This window comes from Sarcophilus harrisii, chromosome 1 (genome assembly GCF_902635505.1).
Source record: "Sarcophilus harrisii chromosome 1, mSarHar1.11, whole genome shotgun sequence".
NCBI classification, from domain to species: Eukaryota; Metazoa; Chordata; class Mammalia; order Dasyuromorphia; family Dasyuridae; genus Sarcophilus; species Sarcophilus harrisii.
Window position 1 is genome coordinate 53221016 of NC_045426.1, and position 13067 is coordinate 53234082.

General features: G+C 47.8%; 1 protein-coding gene across 1 annotated transcript in view; it reads left to right on the forward strand.

Annotated features, from left to right (window-relative positions):
* CAND2 (cullin associated and neddylation dissociated 2 (putative)) overlaps positions 1-13067 on the forward strand; it is a 42479-nt gene that overhangs the window by 25070 nt on the left and 4342 nt on the right. Inside the window, exons 7-13 of the mRNA XM_031955491.1 lie at positions 82-221; positions 1360-1652; positions 2890-3031; positions 4606-6108; positions 7280-7375; positions 7947-8116; positions 12786-12950. Coding sequence (XP_031811351.1) covers positions 82-221; positions 1360-1652; positions 2890-3031; positions 4606-6108; positions 7280-7375; positions 7947-8116; positions 12786-12950 — 2509 coding nt within the window. The remainder of the gene's footprint in view (positions 1-81; positions 222-1359; positions 1653-2889; positions 3032-4605; positions 6109-7279; positions 7376-7946; positions 8117-12785; positions 12951-13067) is intronic.

Genomic DNA, 13067 nt, shown 5'->3' on the forward strand with positions numbered 1-13067 from the left:
GTGATGGAGATTATCCTGGAGGGGAGTTGGGTCCTGGGTTCAAAGTAGATTTTAATTCTGCTTTTTCCACCCAACTTTCAGGTGTCCCAAGGAGATGGCACCCTATATTCCCAGTGTGACCAACCTCTGCCTGAAGTACCTGACCCATGACCCCAACTACAACTATGACAGTGATGAGGATGAGATGATGGAGACAGAAGATGGAGATGATGAAGAACAAGGTAGCTGTGGCTATTAAGATGGGCCATGGATATATGGCAGGCTGGTCCTCTTGACTCCATCAGACCAATGCATAGATCTTCCATCAGACCAAGATGTAGATCATCAGAAAAAGGTCTAGGTCCTCCATCACACCAAAGTGTAGATCCTCCATCAGGCCAAGGTCTAGATGATCCATCAGAGCAAGGTCTAAATCCTCCATCAGAACAAGTTCTAGATCCCCCATCAGATCAAGGTGGAGATCATCCATCAGACCAAGATCTAGATTCTCAGTCAGACTAAGGTCTGGATGCTCTCATCAGACCAAGGTCTAGATTTTCTGTCAGACCAAGTTCTAGATCCTCCATCAGAACAAGTTCTAGATCCTCAATCAGACCAAAGTCTAGTTCTTCCATCAGAACAAGGTCTAAATCCTCCATCAGACAAAGGTCTAAATCATCCATCAGACCAAAGTCTAGATCCTCCATCATAACAGGGTCTAGATATTCCATCAGACCAAGTTCTAGATCCTCCATCAGAACAAGTTCTAGATCCTCCATCAGACCAAAGTCTAGTTCTTCCATCATACCAACGTCTAGATCCTCCATCAGACAAAGGTCTAAATCCTCCATCAGACCAAGGTTTAGATTCTCTGTCAGACAAACGTCTAGATCCTCCATTATATCAAAGTGTACATCTTCCATCAGACCAAGTTCTAGATTCTCTATCAGACCAAGATCTAGATGGTCCCATCAGAGCAGGGTCTATCTAGATCCTCTATGAGACCAAAGTCTAGATCTTCTATCAGACCAAGGTGTAGATCCTTCACCAGACTAAAGTGTAGTTTGAGTCAGAACAAGTTCTAGATCCTCCATCAGACCAATGTCTAGATCCCCATCAGTCCAAAGTGTAGATGCTCCATCAGAACAAGGTCTAGATCCTCCCATCAGATCAAGGTCTAAATTCTCCATCAGAACAAAGTGTAGATCCTCTGTCAGACTAAGATCTAGATCCTCCATTGGACCAAGGTCTAGATCTTTTACTGGTTCCCATCATCCTTAATAAGTAGCCTTTATAGAAAGCTTTAAGGCAGTGCTTTGACTACTCCCAGGGTAATGTGCAGTTAACCCCATGCAATCCCTTTTGATTGTCTGTCCCTAGAAAGTGATGACGAGTACAGTGACGACGATGACATGAGCTGGAAGGTCCGGAGGGCCGCGGCCAAGTGTGTGGCCGCCATCATTAGCACCCGGCATGACCTGCTGCAGGATTTCTACCAGGTCCTCTCTCCAGTGCTCATCAGCAGGTTCAAGGAGCGGGAGGAGAATGTTAAGGCCGACATCTTCGGGGCCTACATCTCGCTGCTGAGACAGACGCATCCTACGCAGAGCTGGCTCCGGACCTCGGAGGTGGCTGGCAAGGAGAACATTCCCCTCACCATGCTGCAGAATCAGGTGAGGAACCCGAGTCTGGGCAATGGGAGCAACAGGGACATGTTTTCTGGAGGGACCTCAGGAGTGTTGTGCTCTTTTGGGGAGTAGTGTACCGATTGGGGGCACAGTGGAGCCAGGAAGGATCTCATCTCTCCACCTTCGTGCATGAAGAGCATTCCCTTCCCTTACTTTCCACCCTTCCAGCCCTCTGCAGGAACGCTGAGATAGCTTGGGAGACGCTCCCAAAAACCTCCCTCCTAACAGATGAGTTAATTCTTTTGGGGGCTCTTAGACAGAATATTGTCTTCAGGGTCAGAAACTGGCCTCTGTCCCGCATTGTGCGAGTGTAAGTTCTTTCCCTTCTCAGTCTGTTTCTTCATCTGTAAAATAAGGGCATGATGCTCTCTTAAGATGTTTTCCATAGGACTCTGAGCAGAGATGTCGGCAGGGCTTTCCTCCCTCAATTCTGTCATCTTTGATTTAATATTCAGCTACCGGGCAGCTGGGTGGTGCAGTGATGGATTGCTGGGTCTGCTTTCAGGAAAATTTGCCTTTAAGTCCAGGCTCAATCATTTATTAGCTGTGTGATCCTGGGCGAGTCATGTTAGCCTCAGTTTCCTGATCTGTAAAATGAACTGGTAAACCATTCTAGTATCTTTGCCAGGGAAACCTCAAATAGAATCACAAAGAGTCAGATGTGAATGAAATGACTGAACAACAAATTAACAATTTAATTATTAAATTTTAGTTACATTTAAAAATTTACAATTCTCCCTTAATTTTGGGAATTCTTAATTCCCAGATGGCTTATAGTCCCAAAGGAATCGATGAGTTGGGATGGTGTCGTATGAACCTTCTTCATTCTTCCTTCACTGGCTGAATCCTTAGGGGTGGGATAGAATGAGGAATTTGGGTTTGGAGTCCCAAGAGACTGGGTTCAAATCCCAAGTCTGCTTCTAGCTACTCAGACAGATCTTTGTTGGGCGTCTCTGTGATCAGCAAAATGAGGGAATTGGACCAGAAGGCCTCTGCGGTCCCAGGTAGCTCCAGATTGATGATCCTGGGAGAGGGAACAGAAAGATCAGGTCCGCCCTAGGGCCAGCCAGTCACAGAAAGGGAAGCCTTTGTGAGCTTTTGGACGATGGGGACAGATGAGGAGCTAGAGGTGGGCCTGTGATCCCCCCGCAGCCCCTCCAGAGCTTCTTGGGAGGAGGAGGGGGTCTTCTGCTTGGTCAGTGACACCTCAGATGCCTTCCAGGTGCCCCATATTGTCAAGGCTCTACAGAGGCAGCTCAAGGACCGGAGTATCAAGTCTCGCCAGGGCTGCTTCAGCGTCCTCACCGAACTTGCTGGAGTCTTGCCCGGGAGCCTGGCCGAGCATATTCCTGCCTTAGTGCCAGGTAACCTGGGCTGGGAGGGGAGGGTGGGGCTGGGGCTGGGTGTGGCCTCCCCCTCCCTGGGAGTCTGGGAAAGCTCCCGCACGGCCTCAGATCCACTCCCACCCTGCCTCAGATCCCCCTCCAGCCGGGCCAGCCCTGGTGAGGCTCACAGCTCGGGTGGAGCATCAGAAAGAGCTCGGGGCTGGAGTCTGGAGACCAGCAATCTGAGCTTTGGGGCCTTGGCCAGAGCAGCGAACCCTTTGGGACCTCGGGGAAACCAGAGAATCACAGCAGCTCAGGCTAGGGCCAGATCCAACCCCGCCCCATGCATACAAACGCCTTCTTGGCTTGGGGGGCTGTGGGTGAGATTTGGCTAATGGGCTGTGATGTGCCAAGATCTAGACTAAGTCCCTCCCATCTCAGTCTGCAATCACTTTAACCCCATCCCATCCCCAGTCTGATTATGGATTGGATTCTCCAGCTCCCCCTGGTCATTGTCTAGTCAGGGGTCCTCAAACTTTTTAAATAGGGGGCCAGTTCATTGTCCCTCAGACTGTTGGAGGGCCGGACTATAGTAAAAACAAAACCTTTGTTTTGTGGGCCTTTAAATAAAGAAGCTTCATAGCCCCGGGGGAGGGGGATAAACGTCCTCAGCAGCTGCATCTGGCCCGCGGCCATAGTTTTAGGACCCCTGATCTAGCTCCTCATCCTCTTCCCAGGGTGCTGGCCGGAAGCTGCACCTTCCCTGCGTTTGGCCCTCTGTGCCCCCGGAACTGCCTGAATCACCCAGAACTCTCCCCATCCCCCTTTCTCCCCCCTCTGCCTCCTTTCCCAACTCACCCACCTATGAGGAAGACAGTGAACAGCAGTAACCTGGGGTGCCTCGGTCTGTTCTCAAGAATCTTTATTAACGCTGCATTAGCTTCCCGGCTCCCCCAGGAGGGAGAGGGTACTACCCCTCCAAGGGTCCCCTGTAGCCCCCCTGGTCCCCATGCATCTGTCATTGGTCAGCAATCGGGCAGTCGGTGACAACTTCCAGGGGCTGGCCCGGCGGTTTTCCGTTTGCTGAGGCAACACATAATTTATTGTATAAAACCTCGCACTGGGGGCTTTGGGAGATGCAAGAGGAACAAATGAGTCTAAGCCCTCGTCCTTTGTGGATTTTGGCATCTCTGCTAGAAGGGGACATCAGGAGAAGAAGGGAGGGGGCTTCTCTCTACTTCTTGTACTGTAACTATATGGAGACCCCTTTATTAAAGCTGTATTTGGGGTAGAGAAGACCTGAGTTCAAATTAAGTCACTGCGCTGCTCTGGAACTTCGACTCCTTGTCGGTTAGACCTGCGAGGGCCCCTCGCTCCAGCTCTAGGCTCTTGTAGAACCAAACTTTTCCAGGCTGTGAATCCCAGGGGGCCTGGATGAAAGTGTGGGTGGTACAGAGACGCCCCTTCCCCTGCTATTTCTGCGTCTCTGAGACAATCCCTGTGCACCAATTAGTTCCTGGGGCACAGGATGCCGCCGAGTCAGGAGCTTGGGGCTGGGGACCGGTGTCTGAGACCCGTTAACGCCTCCGTGTCCACCTCCTTTTTGGCCGCAGGCATCATCTTCTCCCTGACAGACAGGACCAGCTCGTCCAACATGCGCATCGACACCCTGGCCTTCCTGCACGTGCTGCTGGGCACCCACCCCGCAGAGGCCTTCCACACCCACCTGCCGGCGCTGCTGCCCCCCGTGGTGGCCTGCGTGTCCGACCCCTTCTACAAGATCACCTCGGAAGCCCTGCTAGTGACCCAGCAGCTGGTGAAGGTCCTCCGGCCCCTGGACCGGCCCCTGACCTTGGACCCCCAGCCCTACGTCCGGGAGATCTTCACCGCCACCCTCGCGAGGCTGAAGGCGGCCGACCTGGACCAGGAGGTGAAGGAGCGTGCCATCGCCTGCATGGGCCACATCATGGCGCACCTGAGAGACTGGCTGGGCGCCGAGCTGAAGCCCACCCTGCTCATCTTCCTGGAGCGGCTGAAGAACGAGATCACCCGGCTGCCCACGGTCAAGGCGCTGATCCTGGTGGCGGGGTCCCCGCTCCGCGTCGACCTGCAGCCCATCATTGATGACGCGCTGCCCATCCTGGCCTCCTTCCTGCGCAAGAACCAGCGGGCCCTGAAGCTGGCCACGCTGGCGGCCCTGGACGTGCTCGCGCGCAACTACCGCACGGCGCTGCCCCCGGCCACCATCGAGGCCGTGCTGGCGGAGCTGCCCCCGCTCATCGGGGAGAACGACATGCACGTGGCGCAGGTCGCCGTGGGCTTCCTTACCACCCTGGCCCAGGCGCACCCCTCCTCCCTGGCCAAGGCCAGCGGCCCCGTGCTCGCCGAGGTCCTGCAGCTGGTCTACTCGCCGCTGCTGCAGGCCGGCGCGCTGGCCGCCATCACGGGCTTCTTCCAGGCCCTGATGGGCACGCAGGCCCCCCGCCTGGGCTATGGCGAGCTGAAGAAGCAGCTCACGGGCCCCATCTATGGCGCGGGCCCGAGCTCGCCCCCCCTGCACAAGCAGGCCCACCACTCGGTGGCCAAGTGCCTGGCCGCCCTGGTGGGCGCCTGTCCCCAGGAGGCGGCCGGCACCGTGAGCCAGTTCCTCCGGGACGCCCAGTCACCCCGCTCCAGCGCCGGGGTCAAGGTTCTGGCCTTCCTGGCCCTGGCCGAGATGGGCCACGTGGTGGCCGGGATGGGGCCCCAGCGGGAGGTGAAAACGGTGCTACTGGAGGCTTTCTCATCGCCCAGCGAGGAGGTGAGGTCGGCGGCCTCCTACGCGCTGGGCTGCGTGGGCGCCCGCAACCTGCCCGAGTACCTGCCCTTCCTGCTCGGGGAGATCGGGGCGCAGCCCAAGAGGCAGTACCTGTTGCTGCACTCGCTGAAGGAGACCATCGGCGCGGCCCCGGGAGAGGCCCTCAAGCCCTACGTGGACGACATCTGGACCCTGCTCTTCAGGCACTGCGAGTGCACCGAGGAGGGGACCCGCAACGTGGTGGCCGAGTGCCTGGGCAAGCTGGCCCTGGTGAACCCCGCCCAGCTGCTGGCCCAGCTGCAGAAGCAGCTCCTCGCAGGTAAGGGGGTGCAGGGCTGTGAGTCTGTGCATCAGGTGGGGGCAGAGGGACCTTCGGGTCCTTCCCCCCCTCCCCAAAGAGCCCTGGTCCTTTTCATCCAGGAAAGGAAAAAGAGCAAAGCAAGTCAGCTCTCAGGTATCCACGGGGGGGTCTCATTCGGAAGGGCTCATGCCGGCTTCTTTCCAGCCCTCCGGGGAAAAATTCAGCAAAACCGAGCAGCACAGAGTGCCCCCGACCATATGTGCAGTATTTTATACCCACGCTCCCCCGTCTTTGTGGAGATCGCGGGCTGCCCACAGAATCCAGCCTCGCTTGGGCAATGTCACTTAAACTCTCCCTCGGTTTCCTCAACTGTAAACTAGGACTCAAATAGCACTTGGCTCTTATATAAACTTATATAAACAGCACTATATAAACGCTGCTTATTGTTCTTAATGACACTATTATTTCTCTCACACTCTGTGATTGCCAAACCCTTTTCTGCTCAGTAGTCCTATGATATGGATAATGCAGTGATTATTGTCCCCCAAACATGATCGTCCTTTGGGTCCAGACCTGTTTTCACCATGAGTGTAGGGAACCCTCCACTCAAACCCCGAAACAGATCAGTCCCTGTTCTGTGACTCCTCGTCTTGGGAGATTCACCAGAGCTCTGGGAGGTGCGATCTGCCCAGGCCCACAGCCTGCATGTGTGAGAAGCAGGGCTTCCCTCTTAGGGCCAGCCCTCCATGGTCCCCACCAGGGTGAGGCCCGTGCCTGGATCCTGAGCCTAGCAGCTGGCAGGGTTTAGAGCCAGAATGTTCTTTATCTTGGAGCACACAGCCAAAATCATCGTGGTCACCCCCACTCAATCAGAGGAGGGGTAGAATGTATACTGTGTGTCACCCCTTTGGTTCCCATTCCTCTGGGGAGAGAATTGAGAGCTGGTAGTCAGGGGGGTCCTTTCCCATACATTCTCCCCATCCATTGAAAAGGCCAGAGCTGCTCTAGATCTGACAGAGCACCAGGAGTGAGATCTCCCTGTGGGATGGGGGGGGAAGGAGAGACATAGAGGCAAAGGGGAAGGAGTCAGGGAGCTCCAGGGGATTCTGCCCCACCCCTGGCACCAAGGCTGTTATCCTGAATTGGCCCCTGGGCCCCATGGATCATGCTTTGTTCTGGGTCCCGCCAGGTTCACCACATGCCCGGAGTACCGTCGTCACTGCCATTAAATTCACCATCTCGGACCAGCCCCAGCCTGTTGACGTCCTCCTGAAGGATTGCATCGGTGAGTCCGGAGCCCTGGACTTTTGGTTATTTGGCAAGACTTTTACTGCCCAAAACAAAAGGAGGAAAGGGCAGAGCCACCCCAGCAATGATTGAGGTCCCAAATCCAAAGGGGCTCCATGCTGAGGGAGGCTACGCAATGAAGCATTAGCAACAGGGATGTTCTTAGTGTTTGCTTCCTTCTCAAACTGTTAGACCTGTTCTTCTGATCTGTTTAAATGTAGTAAGATGTAAGCTACTTGAGGGAAGGAAAGGGAAAAGAAGGGAATTATATCTACATTATTGTATCCCTGGTAGTTTAGCGCAGTGTTTTATACACAATAGATGCTTAATAAATGTATATTCATATTGGATTAGATTGATCTGTATAATGGGTATAATAACTCCTGCCCTGTTTCCCTTGTGGAAGATTTTGAGATGATGGACTCAAAGTCCTTTGGAATTGAAGACTCTTCTACAACATAGATGGGAACAAAAATGAATGAGGTGTGTGTGTGTGTGTGTGTGTGTGTGTGTGTGTGTGTGTGAGATTTTCATTTTCTTTTTCTAACCCTTCCCTTCCTACCTTTCAGGAGATTTCTTAAAGACTCTTCAGGACTCAGACCTCAATGTCCGAAGGGTGGCTCTGGCCTTATTCAACTCTGCTGCTCACAACAAGCCCTCGCTCATCCGGGACTTTCTGGACAACACACTTCCCCATTTGTACAATGAGACCAAGGTCCGAAAGGAGCTCATCCGAGAAGTAAGCAGGCGGGGGAAGGTGGGACGGGTGACATGGCGAGAGGGACAGGTCACGCTGAGTCCTCACCAGCTAGGCCAGTGAGAATAATTGCAAAGCTAATTTACTGCCAAACCCAACTCCCATTTCTAACAATTTCTCCCAGGTTATTTACTGAGTAAGAGAAGAATTTGGAATCGGGAAGATCTAGCCTCAGACACTCAATAGCTGTGTGACCTTGAGCCTTTAACCTCTTAAGCCCTAATTCATCTGTGAAATGGGGATATTAATAGCCCCTATTTTTTTAAACTATGAATTAAAAAACTTTTAATGACTTTTAGTAATCATAACAACATCTCTATGCATTTTTAAAATGATAATACATGCATGCTTTGTTTTATTAAAAAAAAAAATGACAGTGAATAGCCTCTACCTTTCAAGGGTTGTTGTGAGGATTAAATGAGATACTATTTGTAAAGTACCATGTAAATGCTGCAAGCTGCCACTTAACTCTATGGTAGTAACCCAAGAGATCTCTAGATATACCCTGGTCAAACCACAGCTGAAGTTCTTTGTTCACTTTTATATGCCAGATTTCAAGAAGGTAATTGATAAGCTCAGGTATGTCCAGGAGAGGAAGAGAATGGTGGAAGGAATAGAGGCAATGCATTTAGTCAAGCATTAGGTGAAGAAATCAAGTGTATTTATTTTTGAAAAAAGAAACCTTAGGGGTCAGTCAATAAACATTCATTAAATGCCAGTTGTGTGCCAGGTACTGTGCAAGCACTGGAGATACAAAGAAAAGGAGGAAGAGGAAAGTGGATCTTCAAGTATTTAAAGGGTTCTCAAGTTGCAGTGGGATCAGGCTTGTTTTGCTGGAACTTTGAGGAGGAGCCTTGGGTGGAACTGATGTGGAAAAGTGATTTCAGACAAGAAAAGATTCCTGACAACAACTGCTTCCAAATTGGGATGCTTTGAAAGGTAGTAAGTTCAGGGGTTGGAGCCAAGAGGTGGAGTAGAGACAACAATTCAATTTAACTCTCCTAACATTCTCCCCTAGACAACTTTAAAATTATACTCAAATCAGATTCTGGGCCAGCAGAGCCAAAGGTCACAGGGAGACATTTTTCAGCCTAAGAAAACTTAGAAGTTTAGAAGTCGAGATCTGTGATTGAGGTGGAGGCCAACCTTGAGCAAATGCAAGGGTAGCAACAGTGGTGAGTGTTGGAGGCAGCAGCAACAGCAGTTTTGAGCAGAAGAGAGCAATGCAGGGAATCGGGGCCCTTTCTGAGTAAAAACCAGGAAAAACAGTGATCATACCTCTCCCCTGTATAACGCTACCTTGGAAGCACTGATCCCCCAGAACTATCTTGGAAAACAGCAGTTCCAAAAAGACTGGTGCTTGGGACGTCTCCCTATCCCCAGATGAGCCGAGCACAACTTTACCATTAAGTTCAAAATCAATAAATAAGACTGGAAAAATGAGCAAACAACAAAAAAAATAACCTAATTATTAAAAAGTTACTGTGGTGACAGGGAAGATCAAGATACAAATCCAGAAGTAGGCAATTATGTAGAAAGAGCTACAAGCAAAGGCTTAAAGGGGGATAAAATGTAAATTGGACAAAAGCTTAATTAGAATTTCTTAGAGAGCTAGAAGAGCCACCAAAAAAATTTTTTTTGATGTAAAAATCAATGGTAGAAAAATTGGGAGAAGAAATGAGAGTGATGCAAGAAAATAGCTTAGTAAAAGACGCACAAACATAAAAAAAAGTACTGAAGGAAATTATACTAAAAGAAAAAACAGAGTCGGCCTAATGATAAAATAGGCACAAAAATTCAATTTAACAACTTAAAAAGCAAAACTGGCAGAAAGAGATACAAAAGTTCATTGAATTTTAAAAATTAGAATTGGACAGATGGAAGATATTGACTCTGAGACATCAAGAAAGGATAGGGTAAAAAGAGAAATAGATAAACAAAAAAATCAGATGGAGGAAAATGCTTACAAAGTAATCATAACTGAATATGAATGGGATGAAATCACACATTAAATGGAAACAAATAGCAGAATGGATTACAAAACAAAATCCAATAATATGTTGTTTACAAGAAATACACTTGAAATAGAAAGATACATAGTGTTAAAGGACTGGAACAATATCTTAGCTTTAGCTAAGATGAAGAGGGCAGGGGGTAGCAATCATGATCTGAGACAGGACAAAAGTCAAAAGAGATGTAAAGATGATCAGGGAAACTGCATTTTTCTGAATGGTACAAAAGACAATGAACTAATATCGATTCAAAGCAGAGAAGCACCAAATGGCAGAACATCCAGATTCTTTTTTTTTTTTTTTTTTTTTTTTTTATTTAATAGCCTTTTATTTACAGGATATATACATGGGTAACTTTACAGCATTAACAATTGCCAAACCTCTTGTTCCAATTTTTCACCTCTTACCCTCCCACCCCCTCCCCTAGATGGCAGGATGACGAGTAGATGTTGAATATATTAAAATATAACTTAGATACACAATAAGTATACATGACCAAAACGTTATTTTGCTGTACAAAAAGAATCAGACTCTGAAATATTGTACAATTAGCTTGTGAAGGAAATCAAAAATGTAGGTGGGCATAAATATAGGGATTGGGAATTCAATGTAATGGTTTTTAGTCATCTCCCAGAGTTCTTTCTCTGGGCATAGCTGGTTCAGTTCATCTGCTCCATTAGAAATGATTTGGTTGATCTCGTTGCTGAGGATGGCCTGGTCCATCAGAACTGGTCATCATATAGTATTGTTGTTGAAGTATATAATGATCTCCTGGTCCTGCTCATTTCACTCAGCATCAGTTCGTGTAAGTCTCTCCAGGCCTTTCTGAAATCATCCTGTTGGTCATTTCTTACAGAACAGTAATATTCCATAATATTCATATACCACAATTTATTCAGCCATTCTCCAACTGATGGACATCCATTCAGTTTCCAGTTTTTAGCCACTACAAAAAGGGCTGCCACAAACATTCGTGCACATACAGGTCCCTTTCCCTTCTTTATGATCTCTTTGGGATATAATCCCAGTAGTAACACTGCTGGATCAAAGGGTATGCACAGTTTGATAACTTTTTGAGCATAGTTCCAAACTACTCTCCAAAATGGTTGGATTCGAGAACATCCAGATTCTTAAAGAAACAAACAAAACCATATAGCCAAAATTAGAAGGAAAGTAGAAAACTGGGTGATATTTTATAATAAGCTTCTCTAATAAAGGCCTTATTTTTCAAATGTATTGGGACTGAATCAAATTTACAGAAATAATAGCCTTTTTCTAATTGATAAATGGTCAGTTTTGATATGAACAGGCAGTTTTCAGAAGAAATTCAAGCTATCTATAGTCATATGAAAGAAATGTTCTAAATTGTTATTAATTAGATAAATGCAAATTTTAAAAAAAGGCTTTGAAGTATCACCTCACTTTTATCAGATTGGCTAACGTGACAAAAAAGGGAAATGATAAATAATGAAGGGGATGGGAAAAAATTGAGACATTAATGCACAAAGTTGAGACCTGATCCAATCCATTCTGGAGAGCAATTTGGAACTATGTCCAAAAGAGTATAAAACCATACAAATCCTTTGACCCAGCAATACCACACTAGGTATATATCGCAAAGAGATCATTTAAAAAAAAAAAAAAAAAGGAAAATGATGTATATGTACAAAAATATTTATAGTACCTCTTTTTTGAAGTAGAAAAGACTTGGAAATTGAAAAGATATTCACTGAGAAATGGCTGAACAAGTGATGGTGTAAGTATTGTGATGGAATATTATTGTGATATAAGAAATGACAAGCAGGATATTTTCAGAAAAACCTGGACTTATAAATTGATGCAGAGTGAAGTGAGCAGAACTAAGACATCATTGTACACAGTAATAACAATATTGTATTTAGATCAACTGTGAATGACTCAGTTATTCTGAAAAATACAGGCATCTAAGATAGTTCTAAAGGACGCCTGAGGAAAAATGCTCTCCACCTTTAGTGAGAAAACTAATGAACTGAGTGCAAATTAAGTGCAAGTTTTCACTTTATTTTTTGTTTCCCCCCCCACATACAACATGGATAAAATGGAAATGTTTTGTATGATTTCATATGTGTGACCAACATATGCTTGTCTTCTCAGTAGGTAGGGGAGGAGTTGAGGAAGGGAAAGAATTTGGAACTCAGATCTTTTTAAAATGAATGTGAGATGGGAATGTTTTGCACAACTGCACATGTGTAACTTATATCAAATTGTTTGTTTTCTCAGTGGAGGAGAATTGGGAGGAAAGGAAGGAAAATTAACTTGGGACCCCCCAATTTTTTTAAACAAATGTTAAAAATTTTTAATATGTAATTAGAGGAAAATAGTAAAATTTTTTAAATGAATGTTAGACATACAGAAAGAAAAAGAAGGGTATTGAGTTCCCATCACTAGAAGTCTCCAGGGACCCTTTTGTGGATGGAGGTGTTGTAGAGCACGCTTGCTGATTGCACTGGACTCGCACTGCGTTTTCCAGGGTAGGACAGGCAGTGGGAGAGTTTTCTGGCCCAGCACCGTCCCCTAGTGGTCACCACTGTGGAAGCCTCTCAGGTTGCTCAGGCAACATGGGCCTCTCCCCTCCAGTTTTGTGTGGCCTTCTCCCCCAGGTGGAGATGGGGCCGTTCAAGCACACGGTGGACGATGGGCTGGACGTGAGGAAGGCTGCCTTTGAATGCATGTACACGCTCCTGGAGAGCTGCCTGGACCGCCTGGACATCTACGAGTATTTAAACCACGTGGAAGACGGACTCAAAGATCATTACGATATTAGGGTAAGCCCAACATCCCAGACTCTCCGTCCCTGAGTAACTAAAACTACCGCTCCCACTGCAGCTTCCACCTTCTGTCCCAATACCCTCCCTTCTAACACCCTCCCAATCTGTATTTTT